The sequence below is a fragment of the Plecotus auritus genome (assembly GCF_963455305.1).
Source record: "Plecotus auritus genome assembly, chromosome: 3".
Classification (NCBI taxonomy): Eukaryota; Metazoa; Chordata; class Mammalia; order Chiroptera; family Vespertilionidae; genus Plecotus; species Plecotus auritus.
In genome coordinates, this window is record NC_137772.1 from 64024715 (window position 1) to 64045783 (window position 21069).

At 36.5% G+C, this 21069-nt stretch overlaps 1 protein-coding gene across 4 annotated transcripts in view; it reads left to right on the forward strand.

Moving 5' to 3' along the window:
• The window catches only part of TBC1D4 (TBC1 domain family member 4), a 205028-nt gene that overhangs the window by 163857 nt on the left and 20102 nt on the right, over window positions 1-21069 (forward strand). For 2 of the 4 annotated variants that reach the window (XM_080659061.1, XM_080659063.1), the window contains 4 exons: window positions 4415-4438; window positions 11011-11171; window positions 13909-14118; window positions 17672-17830. In XM_080659061.1, the coding sequence (XP_080515187.1) occupies window positions 4415-4438; window positions 11011-11171; window positions 13909-14118; window positions 17672-17830 (554 nt within the window). The remainder of the gene's footprint in view (window positions 1-4414; window positions 4439-11010; window positions 11172-13908; window positions 14119-17671; window positions 17831-21069) is intronic. The other 2 variants (XM_080659062.1, XM_080659064.1) reach the window with 1 other exon arrangement.

Below are 21069 nucleotides of genomic sequence, written 5' to 3' on the forward strand. Positions count from 1 at the left end.
CCCCAAAGTTAACATATACCCTCAGTAATTAGTTAAATTAGACTCTTCCTTAAATTATCTCTGAGTATCTTTCGTCCATGTGTGCCAATATTTTTCACTCCAACAAAGATTACTAATATTGGATTAATGAACTTTTGAATCTGAACTTTTCTCTGAATTAGTACACGTTCAAGCATTGAATTTCTAGTGAAGAAGTTGATGAAGAATTTATCTTAAAAGGCTTTTTTGGGGAAAACCTTAGGGGAGGAATTTTAAAGGAAGTTTGCCATAAAATATAGTAAAATGTATATGTAGAATATGCAATGAATTTAGAGAACCAAGAATGTGCATGCATAAAAATATCAGTTTGCCTTATCTCTATAGTACCACCTACTAATAAGAATACAACACTTTGAACTCTATTTGCAGTTTTTTATTGTTATGTTAGTTAAAGTAAGCATTTGGGGAATCACAGTTTCCTTCCAGAAACAAAACCAGGCCTGAAAGTGACAATGAGGCTAGCCCAGGGGTGGGCAAACTTTTTGACTCGAGGGCCACAATGGGTTCTTAAACTGGACCGGAGGGCCGGAACAAAAGCATGGATGGAGTGTTTGTGTGAACTAATATAAATTCAAAGTAAACATCATTACATAAAAGGGTACGGTCTTTTTTTTTTATTATTTTAATAGTTTTATTCATTTCAAACATTTTAACAAGAAGAATGTAAACACAAATTATTATAATTTGAAACTTCAAAAAATGGAGGAATCATAGCACAATAACATACCTTATATTGAAGATGGCAAAGGCAAAATAAAATTGCCTAACAAAGGAAAGGTACAAAAGCCTTTCAAATTAAACTTAAATAAAATAATTTAAAACTAAAACAAATAGAAAAGAACAAAATGTGTAAACAGTAAATTAAACATTTTCTTTAGTGCAACTTCCAAATTATGCCCGGGACGTAGATGTAGATGGCAATGTAGACTGGGTTGAAAGGTTTTTGGTCTTTAAAATATCAACTTCAGTGGGAACAGTGTTGTTGGTCTCCTTTTTTAGCTAATGCATCAAAGTCTGGAGTTAGTTTTGTTGTGGCTATTCTCAGGATAGATCTGAGGTGTTCGTCAGTTAAGCTGGATCTGTGAGGGGCTTTGTTGATGTTCATGACACTAAATGTCTGCTCACAAACATAGGTTGACCCAAACAGCACGAGTATCTTCTGTGCCATCCTCCGGATGTTTGGAAAAGTGGCTTCATTAAGTGAAGCATAAAAGTCTCTTAGTTCAAGAGAGCTGAATTTCTCCTTTAGGACAAAGTCAGACTGAAGATCGATGAGTTCCAGTTGCACCTCTTCTGGTGCTGTTTCAGGGTTTTGTGACAAAGGACAGGCCACCAGTTGAAGTGACTAAAAGCTGAAAGTCTTTGTTGTTTTTATTAACAAGTCATTGTGATGTACAGAATGTGGGAACAGGAAAAAATTGTGTTTGAGTAGAGCTCTTAATCTTACCTCAGAAAGGCTCTGATACTGTGCTCTCCAGGGGCGTGGCTCCCTACATCACCACGATACCGTGTCTACGCATTCCCAGGGTGATGTCGGGGGAAGCGTCTGCGGGCATTACCAGGAGCCTCTGGAAGATTGAGAGGTTGTTCCTTCTACTGAATGGGTGGATATAAATCCGCCCACTCAGAAGAAGGAGCTGCGGCCATGTTTCCCGACGTTGTCATGTTAACACTGCTGCTGGTGAAGGAGCGGAGGGGAGAGCAAGAGAACCCTCCGCTCTTTCGGCTCCGTGGGCCGGATAGAACAGCCGAACGGGCCGGATCCGGCTCGCGGGCCGTAGTTTGCCCACGGCTGGGCTAGCCATTAAGAAGGTCAAAGGTTAGCTGTGAATAGGATGTAGAGTACAAAATCAGTGACCTTTAAAGGATTATTTATAGTGCTTAATATAAGGTTATATGTTCACTCTTGAGTAGTTTCTGCTTAGATGTGTGAACAAGGTGTCCCCCAAAAAATGTACACACACTTTAACAGCTGATAGCTTAATTTTGAAAATGAAATGTATTTTAATAAACACTGCCTTTGTAATTATTCAAAGTATGTATATACATTTTTTGGACATCTTATATTATTCTTTCTCATAGCTTCCTTTAGCTCTCTAATTTCATTTTAGTAGAAGGATATTAAAAGTCCAGAAGTCAACTAAATGTTCATTTTGCATTGAAAAAGGTCACCTTTTTGCTGTGCTATCTTATTTGAAGTGCTCTGTTTAAACATGAAGAGAACTTATAAATTTGTAGGATCATTAAACATTTTGCTATTTTTTTTTGTGTACTTTGTAATGTTTTCTTGGCTCTCAGAAATTCTAAAAATCAGAAAGCACTTTCTATACTTTTGTATGCTTTTTAATAATTTGACAGCATGGAATCAATAGGCTAAAAAGACACTTAAATCTTTTTCATTGAAGTATTTTTACTGGTATTAAAAATATAACCATACAGCTCACCAGAGTGAACATTCCGTGTAACCACCGCCTGGTCACTGCCAGCAGCCCTGCAGCTCATCCCATTTTCCCACACAACCAGCATGCCTGTCCTGACCTCAAATACCATAGCTTAGTTTTGCCTGGTTTTGAACTTCATTTAAATAGAACAATACAGTATAAATTCTTTTATATCTGGCTTCTTTCATGAACATCAGTTTGTGACATTCCTGTTTTTATATACACTTTAGTTTATTCATATATATTGCTGTATAGTATTCCATTTAATGCTAGATTTATCCACTCTTTTACGGATGGACACATGGGTTATTTTTACTTATTTATTTACTAGAGGCCTGCTGCACAAAATTCGTGCAAGAGTAGGCCTTCCTTCCCCCGGCTGCTGGCACTGGCTTCCCTCTGGCACCCAGGACCCGGGCTTCCTTTGCAGCCCCACCTTCATCAGGAAGGTTGTCTGGAAGGACTTCCAGTCTAATTAGCATATTATGCTTTTATTATAGATTTTGCTTTTAAAGAGTAATGTCCATGATATTATTGTTTATGTCTTTAGCTGTATATTTCTATGTATTATTGTTGACCCAGTAATAAAACTGTCAGACAAGATTAACTTTTAATAGGTTTATTTCAATGAGTAAGTCACTTAGACATAAATTGACTAGTTACAATTTTGAAGAGAGTGTTTTTAAATTTGCATTTGGAAATAATACCAAGTTTACAGGAAAGTTGCAAAAATATTATAGAGAACTTCTGCTAACTCTTTACCCAGATTCATCAGTCTTTAATATTTGCCCCACTTGCTTTATCATTCTCTCTGTTCATTTATCATTCTCTCTGTTCATTTACATAGGAATATATACATGCATACATATAGACATTTTAAAATTCTAACCCATTTGTGAATAGGTTGCATACATCATGTCCCTTTACTCAAAATAGTTTAGTGTGTACCAGTATTAACTATGAAGGAGGAGAGTCAAGAGTGTGGTTTTAATTCACTGACTTCAGAACTCTACATCTCTCATCATCACTACTTTTCAGAGAGAACATCATACTTACACTGTTGCCATGACATCTGGAACTACTCAGAATATTGAGGGGAAGAGGTTCATAATACTATGAATTACATTTTCCTTTTCATTTGGGTATACTTACTGGTTTTATAGAGTGGGTCTCTAAATATGCATCATCAAATGAGGGAGAGAATAGGTTAGCATATAGGTTAACAAATACTACTTTTTAGAAGACATATTAATTTGAAATTTGAAATTCAGATTTGGCATCCTTCTCTAGGACCACTATTTGAATTATTAAAAAGATGTCAGGTTATTGTTTTTAACAGGCTGAGAAAAAGGAGTCAAGATATTTTTAATGTCATGATTTGTTGATTAGTAGGTTCACTTGCACAGCATTAAAATGGTAAAGGAAAGGGAATAAGTGTATGCTTTGAATACCTTACTTCAAATTAATTTTTTAAACTTTAATGTTATTTCATTGTTTAGTAGCTAAACAATAATTGTCTATGATGATACAGTATATTTATATAATATCCGTTTATCAAATGTGTAATATGTCTTTTCTATCAACAGGCATCTTATCACGCCTTATTATTGCTTCTCAGCTTTTAAGGCTATAATTAAAAATTATTTATATTGAAGTTCATTTGTCAACAGTAAAATGATAGTCATTATTTCTATTTACTTATAAAACTTCAATGATAAAATAAGATTTTGTTGATGAAGTACTTTGTTAGACAGTTTTGGTTCTCTCGTATTCACTGACAAAAATAGCATAATCACTCATTTTGGTTCATTATTGAAATAACCTTATTTATGCATTATTGACTTACGGGAATGCCTTTTTATTCTAAATCCTGATTTTGGACATAAGTCTCTTTCTTTGTGCTAATGTCATTCCTTGTTTTCCTGTTGAACTAGACAGGACACTGCTTCAGAATCAAGGTGATTAGAGGTCTAAATATTTTTATTTAAAAATTTCATAAATTCTTCCAACTGCATAGCAATATTAGTTTAAAAGCAGTTTTGGCTGTCTCCTGAATGCATGCTATCATTCTGGTGCTATGAGGTTTACACAGTAGAAAAAATATGACACATGGTATAATCAAAGATCACAGATGACCATAGGAAATCCTGTTTCTACTCTATTCCATGTTGAGATTTCCTTAGAACTGTGCTGTACCCTTCAAGCCAAGCCTAATTTTAATTTTGAATTAGTAAGAGTTAGAACATATAAATTCCTTATATAAACTATTTTAGAGGTACATATATACATATAAGTAATTCATTCTAAATCCCAAGAAAATGCAGAAATAAGAACCTACTCATTAAATTGACTCTGGTTTTGACCTGAAGAGGATTATTAATCTATTTCTGCCCATCTTAATTTCTGTCACGTTGGGTACTTTGAGACACTGCAGAGGCCTCCAGACCTCCCACTGGTCTGGACACTGGAAAACACCTACTTCCTTAATGTGGAAGTCTGACCACATCAGCGATGACATTTCTTCTTCTTGACCAGCATGCTTCCATGGTAAGCATCCAGGGTCACTGCTGAACAAGTTAACTGGAAACGGGTACTCTTTGCCTTGTTCCAATGTCCATGCTTTGCCTGTATCCCAGCTCAGTGAAAGACAGGCATGCCCATCTTCCTGTTGGGGACCACTGACATTTAGGTTTCTTTCAAGTTGGATTAAAAACATGGTATTAAAGACTGAACTAGAATGAGATGTACAAGGAGAAAAATATTATCTCAAAAATTATTTTGGCCACATTGGAAAAGTGAAAAGTAGCTTTTTGGATACTTGTAATTGACCTTTACTTTTTTTTATGGTGGGCTATAAGACCATTTACATAATAACTCTTATCTGCTTTTAAAAGCCTAATGGAAATGTTAGTTTTACTTTTTGTCCTTTTAGGTTTTACAACAGCATAGAATTGGATCTGTTTATTACCTTACATGTCATTTGTCCTATGATTTCCTTATTTTACATATGTTTACGTTAAGCTGTGGGAAAATTAATGTCTTGCTTGCTATCATTTTCTTAATCTTAGGTTAAAAGGATGTAAGTAAATAAGCTACCCAGAGATACTTTCAATTCCAATGTAAAAAACTTGCTTTTAAAATAAAATTTGCATTCAGTGTAGAGTTTAGGAAATAAAACTTTTTGTTTTCCTCATTCTTTTTTTGATTTGCACATCGTTCCACTGATTCATCTATCACTTTTGACTCATAGCTCAGATGCTGTATGTTGATTTCCACTAGAACAGTTCAATCTCAATTTTTTTTAATTAGTAAAGATTTTTCATGATGATAGATGGTTTACCCAATTGAAAGCCAGGACTTAGATAGACTATTAGTGCACCTGATGCGATTGTGACTTGAATTGTGCTATGGATCCTGTGCAAAAAAACTAAAGTTTCATCATGTTCCACGCAGCCTTTCTTGGGACATTTACAAAGAGAAAGCCTTTTTAGATTTCTTTTAAATAGTATTACATTAATCAAGTTTTGTTTCTATCCTGGGTTGTAATACATTGTGATTTAGCTATACATTTAATCAGTGTGTGTAGTCATTTATTTGGACTTTATGAAGCTAGTAGTTTTAGATGGGTGCTCGGAGTTGAAGGATGAAGGGCAGTTTGCTGCTCAGCAGAACAACACCTTTGTACAACAGATCCTGGCCTAAGAGTTTGCCTTTATGAAAAGTGTATCCAGGTTGCCCTGGTGGGAAATAAAACATGTTGGCATCTTTCTTAAAGTTGAGACCCTGTGAGTGGTCACTAAAATGCTTTTGTTCTGTACAATATCCAGTCATTTAATCGTTATTAAATCTGGCAAGTGAGCATTAACAATTCTGTATTAACATAAGAACCATCATGTTAATTTAATAGCTGATGTGGTGAAGGCTCTAATTGCTTGGAGAATATGTTACTAAAAAGTTACCTTGAAGCTCTGTGGGAGGGGTGCTTCATCTCATATCTATGCTTTTGATCAAGGCTCCATCCAGAAGGGCTCAGAAATGCCTACCAGCCCTCATTGTGGTACACATATTTCCTCCCCTTATAGGCCCTCATTTTGTTCATAGATTGTGGTGACTAGTAATAGGAAGAATATATAGAATACACCCATACAAAAATAGGTGGGAGTTCTCCACCTTGTATTTCCTTCCTAGTTATTCATTTTTAATTTAATACATTTAAATAGAAGCAATGCTGGCACAGAATAAATTTCCAGAGTATGCTTCTTGGGAAGCAGTTTTATAATGCACATGTTGATATTCCAAAATACAGAAGGAGAAGAAAAGATTATATGAAAAATAAGGGAATGTTTTTAATTTGTTTCATTATTTTAAAAATGTAAAGATAATTAATATGATAATATGTGTATATTCCACCCTATTAATGTGTTTTTGATTTGTCCCTCCTAACTAAAGATAAAAAGGTCTTTACATTTTGGAATGCAATGATTTTAACAGCAAAGAAAAGGAAGTGAGACATTTACACAAATGAATACCTAATAGTACTCTGAAGTTATTTATCTGCTGAAATAAATTACATTTTTCCATTCAAATAAATGAAAAGAGAAATACCGACCAAAAGACTTACTACTAATTAGAGACTGACATTTTTCACCAGAAATACAGGGGATCCTTAGAGTTCTGACAGCTTTGGTTTTGAGATTTTATAGACCTTTTCTGAACTGATGCAAAAAGTGTTTACATTGGCGAGATAAACCACAGCACTTAAGTTCCTGGATTTCGAATGCCTGAGTTTGAATTCTGGCTCCTCCACTTATTATCCATGGGACTGGGGGCAAGTTACTTAGCTTCTTTCTACCTCAGGTTTCTCACTAAAATGGAAATAGTAATAACACCTTCCCCAAAGGTGCTGTGAGGATGAAATGAGTTCATACCTGTAAAATGCTTAGAACAATGCCTGGCACATAGTGTGCGCTTTTTGTATTAGTTTTATTATTAGTACATGTTGTTTTGTTTTTATTTTCACTCAAAAAGTGGACATTGTGCTTGGCTACCTGCTAAATTTAAAGGAGAAGTCAAAGTGAACACTAATGTTACAAGTACAAAAACAATTCAAACAACCAATCTTTTGTATATTAAAAGATATAATAATAGCACCCCACCCCCACATTTTTCACCTTATCCCAGTGTAGTTTTCTTTTTTTTTCAAATTTGTTAGTGCTTTATTTCACTGCTACTACTCTTTTAAGAGGAGCATCAAATCTTGGGAGCTTGTGATGGCTGCCATGAAATCCAAGGCTTCCCTTTGAAACACATCACTGGCTCACTTCCTATTGGTCTCCAGACACTTTTTTAAAAAAAATCTTTATTGTTGAAAGTCTTACATAGGTCCTCATTTTCCCCCCATTAAGCTCTTCCAGCCCGCTCCATCCTCCCCACCCCAGGCTCTCACTAACCCATTGTCCTTATCCATGGGTTATGCATATGTGCATACAAGTTCATTGGTTGATGTCTTCCCACCCACCCTCCCCTGCCTGCTTTCTGAGGGTCAGCAGTCCCCAGTGTAGTTTTCAAGGTGGAATATAAGAATTTTCATGCATTATCTTTCACATGGTTTTGATTCTTGAAATTACCAATTTAAGAATGTCAGATTGCTGACTACATGTAAATCCAAGATTAAAGTACTGTAAGTTGTCTCTATGCACTGACTGTTGAAACCCTTATCTGGACCCTGGCTTCTGAATCCATATCTTCTCGCAGCTTATGCCTTATCTCAGCCACCAAACTGCTTTTTCAGGATGTCGGTTTTTAGTACCAGATAAAGGTCAGTGGTTTGTTATGTAAGTGCTTTCAGTATATTATTATCTTATATTTTGACTGCTAATTTTTGGCTTATTACTCATTGTTGAATTCCAGACATGGGAGGACAATGGGTCATTGGCATTTCATTTGGATTGCAGGATTTAAAATTGTAGACGTTATGAAATTTTCAAATATGTAAGGCTAATGTAAGGCTACTTTATGTACTTGTTTTATAACATTCCTCCCCAAAGTCTATACTTTATAGTAGTAAAACTGATATAGATACTTCCCAGTCTTATTTGTAGTTCTTTCTAAACACTTGATATGTCATTAACAGTGAATCAGAAGATTTTCAAAAGATGGTTCAATTCCAGCATTAAAATATAAAAGTTTAAGAATCCTTTGATTTGGTTTACTGTAGTATTCTTTATTAGAGCTACTAAGAGGTTAAGATAAGCTCACCTGTGAGGGATTGAAATAAGTGCTTTTACATAATTTACTTTGCTTTTCTAGGCTTAAATTATAAATTAGATGCCCTTAGATAGGACAGGAACAACACTTACTTGGAAAAAAGATGCCTTATGTTGTTTACTAACACTGTTTTCATTGTTGATAGCTACTAGTGCCATCAACAGCTTAGTCTGTACTTTTGGGAAACAACTTTTTGCTAGAAAAACTTAAAAGTTATGACTACCAACTAAAGATTTTAATAAGGTTCATCTTTTATTTATTCCTGTCATGTTAGCCCAGCCAATATTATTTTTTGTCCATTTTACTAACCTTCTGAGTTAAATGTTTCATATTGTCTTACAGTATTTATTCAATGGATATTTATTGAGTTATTACTGTTATTTGCTAGTTACTACACTAGGAGTTAGAAATACCCCCATGAACTAGCATTTAGCAAATAACTGCCGATGAGATAATGTTACTAAAATGAAAGTGTTGCCTGGCCGGTGTGGCTCAGTGGTTGACCTATGAACCAGGAGATCATGGGTCGATTCCCGGTCAGGGCACATACCCAGATTATGAGCTTGATCCCCCAGTGTGTGGCATGCAGGAGGCAGCTGATCAATGATTCTCTCTCATCATTGTTTTATAATATGTTTCTCTCTCTCTCTCTCTCTCTCTCTCTCTCTCTCTCTCTCCCCCTTCCTCTCTGAAATAAATAAAAATATATTTTAAAAAACAATAAAATGAAAGTGTTTATCAGGATATGACTATTATATATAGACATCTGAATCACAGTTTCTAAAAGGGTAATACTTGAATTAATACTTTCCAAAGTGGAAGTAAAGATGAACAAATGTATTCAATATTTCAGGGAGTTTTGAACCATGGACATAAGTTAGGGTTATAATTTTATCCAGGATACACAGTGAAGGAAGTTTGACTATATTGAGATATACATCAGCCACTTTCTGAAGTATCATAGTACATCATGACAGCTGCTGTCTGTGTAGCAGCTTGAAAGTATTAACCTTCATTTAGCTAATTCAGAAGTAATATTTCCAGGATGATAGTTCAAGATTAGAAATAATGGAATTACCTGATATGTGGTACATGAAGTAAATAAAACTATGACAGGCAGGTCTGAATGTCTCCTGACCTCTGATTACCCCAGCACCACAGAGCTCAGTTGAGAATCTAGGTGGGTGTGGTTTTTCAACCTGAGTTTCTTTTCTGACTTAGGAGCTGACACTTCCTGACTTCATCAAAATTTTTGCACCTTCACTTATTGGTATCACACCTATAAACATTGCCTCTTCCTCATTCTCAGGGAAGCTCAGAGGCCTTGAAACTCAAGAAAAGTGAAGTATTCCCATCACTAACAGCAACAATTATTGCTTGGTATTCCAGCTACTGACATAATTGGTCTCAAAAGTAAATTTGAGTCATAATGACCTTTGATTGCAGATAGGCCTAGCATAACTTAGAGCGACCTTCCTGGACAGGAAGTTCTTAGAGCAGACGAGCCTTTCCACACATTTCTGAAAGACTTATGTAGAAGGGTGTGACACCCCAAACCTTCCCAAAAAGCTGGGGTTGAATAAGGGAATTTTTGTACACTATTTCCTTTTTGGAGAGTTGCAGTGCTGCTAGAAGATTACAGTCTCTGTTTAGTCCTACTATAAAAAATATGTTTAATATTTTTAAATTAACCTATTCAATCTTATTTTACCAGTTTTTTCTTAACATATTACCTAATAGCAATCCCAAAGTTGACTGTTCTGCCTTAATTCAGGTTACTCTTGCCAATGATCCAGTTATTGGTAGCGATCAATTCGGAGGCAGATCTTAACACTCATAACCAATTTGAAGCTATGTTTATTAGCCTATTCTATAAGAACTATAAGAAAAGTTCTTTATGAACCTTTTATGGAATACTGACGTTGCTTAGAGTATACTATTAATTTGAAATTTTTAGCAAAGCATGACTTCATTACTTAAGCAACCTTTGCATTCCTTACATTAGGACTTAAAAGGTGGGCTACTATGGAATGAGTAGAAACAGGTGAGCTTCTCATGACTGGGCTGTGGCCTGGAGTGCTTTTTCCCTGAGATGTGGTGGCCTGGGTGCCCAGTGTGCCTCCTGATGCATTGCTCCATGCTGCCTGTGGCTGTGCTTGCCCGTGGCGGGACTTGTGAATGGCTTGTGCTACCATATCGTTGCAAAGAACCAGGTTATGCAGTGATCCTTACAAATATATATTTACGTATTTGCTTTCTGCAGTGATGGAGAGGGGAGAAAAAGGACCTCGTCTACTTGCAGCAATGATTCCCTGAATGTTGGAGGAACCCCTGTCACTCCTCGCCGAATCTCCTGGCGGCAGCGCATCTTCCTCAGGGTTGCTTCTCCCATGAACAAGTCTCCCTCGGCAATGCAGCAGCAGGGTCTGTATGGTGCTCACTGAAGAATTACTCCTCATTAGTGTAAATTAGGGAATGGAATGCAGTGGTTTGTGTCCAAAGAGACTTACGTATTACAGTGGAGAAATAATTTCTCTTTCTATATCTGAGATAGTGGTTAACTTCTCAGATATCATTATAACATATCTGGCATTCAGTAAGTGCTTGTTTAATGAATGAATAAGTTTCCAAAATCAGGAACTATGATTGTGCTAGAAAAGAAGTCATAGATTTTTTTAAACTTTTCTTCCCCTCCCTTCCTTCCTTCCTTCCTTCCTTCCTTCCTTCCTTCCTTCCTTCCTTCCTTCCTTCCTTCCTTCCTCCCTCCCTCCCTCCCTCCCTCCCTCCCTCTCTCCCTCCCTTCCTCCCTAATCTTGAAATTTTTTAAAAATTGAATTTATTGGGGGTGACATTAGTTAATAAAACCATATAGGTTTCAAGTTACAACTCAGTAACACATCATCTGCATACTGCATCTGCGCTTGCCACCCAAGTCAAATCTCTTCTTGCCACCCTTTATCCCCCCTTTATCATCTTCCCTCTCTCACCTCCCCCTTTCCCCTGGCAATCACCATATTGTTGTCTGTGGCTCTGTGCTTTTTAATTTTTGTTTTTTCCCCTTAATCCCTTCATCTTTTCTTTTAAAAAACATTTTTTTTTTTATTGATTCCAGAGAGGAAGGGAGAGGGAGAGAGAGATAGAAACATCAATGATGAGAGAGAATCATTGATCGGATGCCTCCTGCATGCCCCCACTGGGGATTGAGCCCGCAACCCAGGCATGTGCCCTTGACTGGAATCAAACCCAGAACCCTTCAGTCCGCAGGCTGATGCTCTGTCCACTGAGCCAAATCAGCCAGGGCATCACTTCATCTTTTCACCCAGCTCCCTCCAACCCCTCTCCCCTCTGACAGCTGTTAGTCTGTTCTATTCAATTATAGTTGACATTCAGCATAGTCATAGCCTTTTTTATTATTGGAAAAGCAATGTACTCTTTTTTTAACAGTCACACATAAAACAAAGTGACATAAAATGTTGAACAATAAAGAAATGAATACTGATACAATAGGCGAATATCAAGCAAAAGAGAGCGTGGCAGCTGTCTTCGAATGTTAGGCCTGTTGTTAGAAATTAAAGCAAAAACATACAGAGGGGCAAAAAAACTAATAATAAACAGAAAGATATAAAAATAATGAGAACACACATAAGTATACAGACTTGAGAGCTAGAAAATCACAGAATTTTTGACATAAATAAAAAAAATCACTAGCTTTTTTAATATATTCATCCATGAAAATTAAATATAGAAAAATTGAATACAGATAATAATTGAGAAATACAATTAAACAAAGTTGATCTGATATGTATATGGAACCTTGCCATCAGAGAGAAAATTCATTCATTTGTAGCACATATGGAACAGTCATAAAAATTATGTCCTTGGCTCCAAAGATTTCTTAATGAATGCCTCACCATCATGACCATTTATACTTTGTTCTCTGATCACAGTGCAAATAAGAATAAAAAGAAAAAAAGAAGGGAAAAAAAAGAAGAAATGAAAGAAACGAATCAAGAATTAGAGGACAACTAAAATATTTTGTCTGTTTGGAAACTGAAAACTCTACTAGAAGCTAGAAGGAAGAAAATATGATAAAAATTGAGTGGTTATTTAGAGAGTATTTCTAAAATTAAGAAAGCCAAAACTTAAATGTACTAAATATTTAACTCAAGAAGCTAAAACAAGAGTGAAAGAGTAAAAAAAAAAATTAAAGTTATTAAGAAAATAAATAAGGGTATGGGTGGAGGTCAATTAATAAACAAGAAAACAGTTGACATTACTAAAGATAAAATCAACTCTGCCTAGGCTGGTCAGAAGAAGCTTCAGGGCAAAGTTGGGTATTTGTTTAAACTCATTGCTGAGACAAGTATGTTTCAGAAAGAGGAACTAGCAAAGCTCTGGAGTCATTGGAGGGAATTTTGTAGGTCAGAGAATCATGAGAAATTAAACTTTGGGAACACAGAATGGAAGGCTGAGATGAGGATGGAAAGGTTACATGAGGCCAGAGTCTGAAGGGATCTATCTGCTACCCCCTGTAGTCTGGACATAGTTCTTTGGGATATAAGCAATCATTGACATGTTTTAAGAGACATGATCATGCCTGTTAATACAGAAAAAAATGGCAACAGTACAAAAGATGGCCTGGAACGGAGGGAGAAAATGAGCTCAGGAATTGGGTAAGAGAGTGTTGCCAGAGTGAGCAGGGGTGCTGAGCCAAGACGTGCCCAGAGTTGCTCAGCCGCTTTTCTCCTGGAGGATTCAGATGGTAGATGTAGCCTTTAGGGGAGTCCTCATACCGACTCACACACTCTTCTTGCTTTGCACAATCAGAGCGTGTACATAGGTGAATTGCAGAAGTGTTAAAACTCAGGGGAAAAGCCAGTTCATTTTGGAGCACCTATCTTTTAGGTCATTTTGTGCGGAAAGGAGAAGTGGTGAAATGAAATATGCTTTCATTTCACTATGAGAGGGAACTCTGGAAGGGGAATTCAGTCTAGTGAGTTTACTTAAACCATTCCTTCCAGAAACTAACAGTGACTGGGAAAGTGGCTCCGTGCAAAGCTTTAAAGGTGGACTATAGGATGAGAGCACATTGATTCTGGAGAAAACTTCTGTAGTCTGGGTTACTGCTGTGGAATGCCTCTCACTGTGTTCTTCTCTGCAGATGGGCTGGACAGGAATGAGCTGCTGCCGCTGTCCCCTCTTGCTCCAACCATGGAGGAGGAACCGGTGGTTATATTCATGTCTGGGGGCGATGACCCAGAAAAAGCTGAAGAAAGAAAAAAATCAGAAGAATTGAGGAGTTTGTGGAGAAAAGCTATACACCAACAAATTTTGTTGCTTCGAATGGAAAAAGAAAACCAGAAACTAGAAGGTTAGCCATTCAAATAGGGCTAAATGATATGATACTATAATTTAAGATTGTTGTCTTGAACTGTGTATGCACTTTTACTAGACTACTGATTATAATTGCTTATTTCTATTTTGTGAGATGGTTATAACACGGGAAAGACCAGCTTGAAATATTTGCATTTTGGTTTAGTAGAATTAAAACATCAGGCACTCTTAGAGCTATTTGGGTAATAGAGAGTGTAGATAATATGATAATACAATCATATATATTTTATCATCAATGTATTTGATATGACTGAAATATCATTGTGCATTACTTTAAAAAAACTCTTAAACATGAGAAAGCAAATTCTTTTCTTGTTGAATATGATTTTCAACTTTCAGGATAATTGTATTTATATAATAAAAGGGTAATATGCAAATTGACCCTAAAGGCAGAATGACTGGTCGCTGTGATGCGCACTGACCACCAGGATGCAGACGCTCAATGCAGGAGCTGCCCCCTGGTAGTCAGTGCACTTCCACAGGGGGAACACCGCTCAACCAGAAGCTGGCTCATGGCTGGCCAGCGCAGTGGTGATGGCGGGAGCCTCGCCTGCCTCTGTGGCAGTGCTAAGGATGTCTGACTAACGGCAGGTAGACTTTCCCCAAGGGCTCCTGGACTGCGAGAGGGTGCAGGCCAGGCTGAGGGACACCCCCCCACCGCAAGTGCACAAATTTTTGTGCACTGGGCCTCTAGTTGTATTTATAATAGGCGAAATAAATTGTATCCAATTCAAGTGTCTAATTACATATTATCAAATCAAAGTTCATATTTTTGTTATAAATTTTCTATTTAAAAATTATATGCAAATCATTAAATTTATAATTGTATAATTTATAATAGCTATTGTGCTGTTTGTGGTGCTTTATTGCTAAGTTTATAAATACCAAATGCTTTAGAATGTGTTTTCCAGACTGAAATATTGATGTTATTTACCTCAGTACTGATAGAACCACACACAGGAGATGTGGAGACAGGACAAAATGTATTAATGCCATTTTCTTTGGCAAATCACTTATCATAAAAGAGTCTTAACCTTTTACATTTGTAAAATAAAAGATTTAGCTTAAGTGGGCCCTTTGATTTTTTGGAGTCTTAGAAACTGTACAATTGAGGATTGTCTTTGAGTTGCTTTTATTGTGTTGTCTTCCAGAAAGCTTTTTAAATATAAGTATTCACCTTTCTGTGCTCATCATCTAGCGTAAGATTCCTCTTACTATACCTGTTACTCAATTCAGTTTTTAATTTCAACAGCATTTAGTTTGCAAGCTCATAATTTATTTCCTTTATTGTTATTTTTCTTAGCAGAATGAAGAGTACTAAGATTTTACACATCCCTAGGAAGTAAATGTTCTTTTAAAAAAATAAAAAATGCAATTAGTTGCTGTTGACATAGCTTTTAAAAGTTTGGTGTGATAAGTGGTATACCCACTTGAATTGCCATAGATTTTTTTAAAGGAATTGAATTTATAGGATGGGGCAAAAATAGGTTTACAGTTGTTGGTTTGGAAAATAATAATACAAGAATAAACTCTGTGTTTCTCATACCTACATCTGTAAACCTATTTTTGCCCCCTTCTGTGTGTTTTTAAGCAATTGGTTACATCTTGAATTAACTCATAAACAGAAAAAGAGGTTGAAAAAAGGATGGCTATCATCCTCTAAAACATTTAAAGCATGAACTTAGATATTTCATTAACATTTGGGAGTATGTACAAGTAGAATCTTATATTAAATTTTAAAGGAAGTTTTAGAATCATAGACTGCATTGGAAATGGCCTTAGAGATTATTAAGCTCCATTCTTCATTCTGCAACTGTTAGTCATTGGCTTGGACTAGATAAAGAATTAACCTAAGGTCACACGGTGATGTGCTGGCAGACAGGTACTAAACCGCGTGCTTACTTCACAGGGTTCTCGGGTTTTTCCCAGTATGCCGCAGTATTTCTCAACTATGTGTGAATATAAGGAAGTGGAATGTTTCAGTGCAACTGACTGTGTGTATACTATAGAAACTGACAGAATAAGAATGGAGGTGACATTTAGAATACTTAGAATATTTAGAAAACTTTATTAGTTTTATATTTATTTCTCTACTTATGTAACAAAGACAAAATAATGTAGCTTATTAAAATTCTAGCCAATGGATAATCACTTTTTGGTGGTACTTTATTCTCACCTCGTTAACCAATTGATGGCAGAGATGAACTGCTGTTACTCAGTTTATCCCGAGGGCCTGCAGTTGGCACATTATTATTAGGTGCTTATTATTATTTTAAATGAAAAAATGGTCTACAGAAGGCTAGAGAAAAAGAAAATCTGAGGATATGCTGTGCTTTGTTCATTGTGAAAAAAAATCATTAGCAAAGTTAAATGTGGGATTATATTTATTATTAGCTTTAATGAATTCACTCCTTTTATTTGATGATCATAGAGAAATATGAAGCAAATATTGAGAAGCAAAGCAAAATTATGTTAGAAAGCCATCTAGTGGTATCCAGGAGAATATTTTTGTGTGCGATTTTTTTTTTTTTTTATTATGTCTGGATTTTTATGTAGAACATTTTACAATCCTGTTTGAATAGCAGTTGATTGTAAGATATTTAAATTTTTTTGAAAAGGTTTCAAACACACTAAGTAAAGAGTAATACTGGTTTTGCTGTTGTTTTTTGTGCTGTCGAGGACTGTGGATGCATGACAAAGATTTGTGTTGCAGAAGGTAAGGTGGTTGAGCCCTGTGGGCTTGAATGAGTACAGATTACTCTGAGAGAGACTCCTGTTCAACGTGATATGAACGAAAGAGAAAAGATATATTCTGTCATGGTTTTTCTTCCTTCTTCATTTTGAAATCAAATAAAGACCAAGTTAAGATAGTGGTTGCTTTTATAGGCATTTCTTTTAATAAGCTCTGGGCTTATATTTTAGACCAGCAAATGAAAGAGAACTTTGTACTATTTAAAAAATGGAAGTAGTGATAACTTCAGTAACATGAATTCTCCTCTTTAAGATTATTACCAGTGAGCACAGGAGCACATAACTCAGTGTTGTTAAGGCAGTGTTCCTAATGGAAATAGTTATAAAAATATACTAGGTGATGATGGTCAAATATTTATGGAATCAAGGTTAGCATGAGACATTGTTTTCTCATAGATGTCAAATATAAAATATTAACACTTCCGTGGTGTTTGAAATGTTGTAAGTTGTCACTTTGGATGCTATCACATTTATTAAAAAATTGAAATTTTTAGCAGAGCAAACCTGGTCTATTTTTATATGTATCAGAGTGACAGTTTGTAAGATACAGAGTAAAACCTCCTCAGGAAGTTATTCCTGACATTTTCTTACATGAAATGACTCCAAGTTTGAGAACCTTTCATGTATTCTCACTTTTTAAAAATTTTTCTTTTTTCAGAAAATATTAGTGGTTGATTTCTAAAAGTCATTTGGTATAGTTTTACAAATACAATACAATGTTAAAAATACTATGTTTTTAAAACATATCAGTCTTACATAAATCCTCTTGTTTTCCTCAGCAAGCAGAGATGAACTCCATTCCAGAAAAATTAAATTGGACTATGAAGAAATTGGTGTATGTCAGAAGGAGATCTTAATAACTTGGGATAAGAAGTTATTGAACTGCAGAGGGAAAACAAAATGTGATATGGAAGACATTCATATTTCTCTTAAAGAAGGTATTCTAGAACACCTCAATCTTCTTCTTCTTTTTTTTTTTTTTTGTTACTCCCCACCTGAGGATACTTTTCCATTGATTTTTAGAGAGAGTGGAAGAGAGGGGGAGAGACAGAGAGAATCATCAATGTGAGAGAGACACATTGATTGGTTGCCTCCCGTATGAGCCTGGACTGGGGCCAGAAATTGAGCCTGCAACCAAGGTATGTGCCCTTGACCAAAATCATACCCGTGACCCTTCAGTCCGGAGGCTGACGCCCTATCCACTGAACCAAACCGGCTAGGGCTCTTTTTAGAGAAAGCTTCAGAGATTTTTTTTTTTTAATTTGTGCACCTTGGGCATACTTTTGTCTTTATGCTTTACCTATAAAAAAAGGAAAGTGATTACTTCTGCCAGCAGTCAGTGACTCAGTTGGTAAGAAATGGTGCTAATGGAGAGAGTGTCCCTGAAGAGATAGCAACACCTTTTCTGCAGACTTGCCTGTCTCCTTCAGTCAGCTGTCCTCAGCTCAGTGTCGTCGTTTACCAAGGAAGGAGCAGATTCTCTGGATTCGCTGGTACAGATCTTTGATCATGTCCATAAAAATAATTCAGGCTTACAGACTTGACTCATTTCCGTCATTTGGTTGGAAGAGTTTATTTACACATGTGTATATGTATATGTATATTTACTTACATGTAAGTGTTTATATATACAGAATTATATTCTTGTTAATCAGTTGGTAAGTTTTCCTTCCATCTACTTATTTCTTTATTTATTTTGGGAAATTTACTTTTATTTAGCCATTATATTGCATTGCTGCTCTGTCATATAAAATGACTGATAATCTTGTTTTAAAAGGTTATGGTAACGTGTACAACTGTTGCATAACTAAATCAAAATTAAGATTAATTTTGTAAGATCCTACATTTACAGGCCTAATATATCAGTGGTTTGCCTTGAAGATATGGAAATCCTAAAGATTTTCATTGAATGCATTATTTGAGAGACAAAAAAGTGGTTACTAGGATGTGTGAGAGATGTATGACTTTTAAAATATGTTTTAGGGAGTGCCCATCTTCCCATTTCACACAAGATACAGTGTAACCTTCTGAACATGGTGCCCAGTGCCCCCCATAACCTCTCCTCCTTCATCTTCCTGCTCTCACTTTCTGCCTCTCGCTGCCTTGTATCACGTGTTTCCCAGTGTGTCCCAGGCTATTTCTGCGGGGATTGCTGCAGCCTCCCTACACTCCTCTTCCTTACCATGCTACCTGCTCCCCTTTCCCATCTCCCTTCCTTCCATCCCATCTTCTCACTCCTCCTTCCTCCTCCCATTCCTCTGCCCCTCTCAGGGCATTCACACACCCTCCTCCCGGAGAGATTGCTACTCACAGTCCCAGTCTGGAGAGTCCCAGTATCCTTCAGCACTCAGTTCAAATTCCATTTCCTCAGAAGTAGTATGCCCACCCCTCTCCTCCACCAAAAGGAATTAGTTTCACTTTATTATTCTCTCTTATAATTCATTCCCTGTAATTGTGGTGATCATACGTTGCAATTGTGTATTTACGTGTGCATTTGTTTAATGTTTTTTCACCCCACCACTGCACTGCACATCTAGCATCTAAGAGAGCATCTTGCACATGTTACTTACTGAATGGATGAATGAGGCTAATTTTCCTGAGAATGCATTTATTCACTTTTTAGTGATGAGGTACCCTCAGGGCCATGCTCTCTACTCTGCTACATATTAGATGCTCAATAAATACTTGTTTAACTGAAGTGAATTACATTTTTGTGAAACTGTTACTGAATGGATAATAAAACAGTCCACTCCTATTATCAATGATTAATTTAATAAGCTGATGAAAATTACCCTCTAAGAATGACATTTTACACACTCATTCATTCATTCATTCAACAGATGCTTACATAGCAAGGTATATTCTTGGACTTCATCATACAGAGAAGAAAGTGTTCTCCAGGACCTTTACCATTGCAGTGGGGAAAACAGATGAACATACAGTAGAGAGTTACCTGTAATCTAATGTGGCAGTGTTAGTAGAGTATGAACCAAATAGTAAATGGAAAGGAGTGATTACTTCCAGAAATGTCTGGGAGACCTTCGGTAGAAGAATGGCATTCAGGCTCACGCATAAAAGACAAGCAGAAATACACTAGGCATTCAAGTGTGGGAGCTTGGATTTCCTTGAGACAACAGTAAGAAACTGGAGGTGTGAAAATAACCATAAGCTTCTTATGCTTCGTGTATGGTGGGGAATGGGAGGCAATTGGACTGAAAAGGTGGTTTGGAGATATATTGCGGAGGGCCTTGTAAATCTGTCAGTGAGCCTGAGCTATAGCTTTTGCAAAATAATTCCTTTAGCTGATGCAAACTGTGGCATTGCAGTCCAAAAAGATTATTGCCATTAAGCCTTCCTTACCCAGCTGGAGCTCAGGAACGTATTTCAGAGCTAGTCTGTCTGAACTGGAAAAACGTAGCGAAATAAAATTAGCTGCTTTGTAAAGAATTGAATTCTGTCCCTCCCAGTGCTTACCTCATATCCTTTGGCATAAAAAGCATAATTTCAGCATACTTTGAATTGATTGTGATACCCCTTTGGTTTTCTAACACAATGGAGTTAGCTTCATTTCATAGGCTAGATGTTTTCTTCTCAAAGACTGAAGGTTGTTCATTAGCACTCCAGTTATACCTTTTCATTTTTATTATTTCATTATTCTATCACCATACAGGAATGCTGTTTAATTCTCTTTTACAACTTTTCATGTTTATGACGAATATTGAGAAGTTATATGAGGATTTGCATTTGCTACTAGCTTTAAACCAAACAAAAGGTGATAATAGGCAGTAATACATACCAGGTTTTCAGAATTTGGCCTCCGAAGCCAGATTTCTGGAGTTCTAATTCTAAACTGGCACTTGCTAGCTGTGTGAATTCGGGCAAGTTACTTAGCCTCTTTCTGCCTCAGCTTCACCATCTGTACAGTGGGGGTAACAGTGATCACCTCCCTCATTGGGGTGTTTTCTGAGCCCATTTACCATGCTTAGCAGTGAGGCACCCTCAGTAAATTTTGTATTAGGTGCTCACTCAGTGTTGGCCCACGTTGTCAGTATCGCCGTTGTTATTTGAGGGTGGTTTTTTTTTTTGCAAGACATCAGCAGCTGCGGGATTAAACTTGTTAGTCGTGCTCCATGTTCACACGGTGGCATGCAGGACATCACAGCTGCCTTGTTTCAAG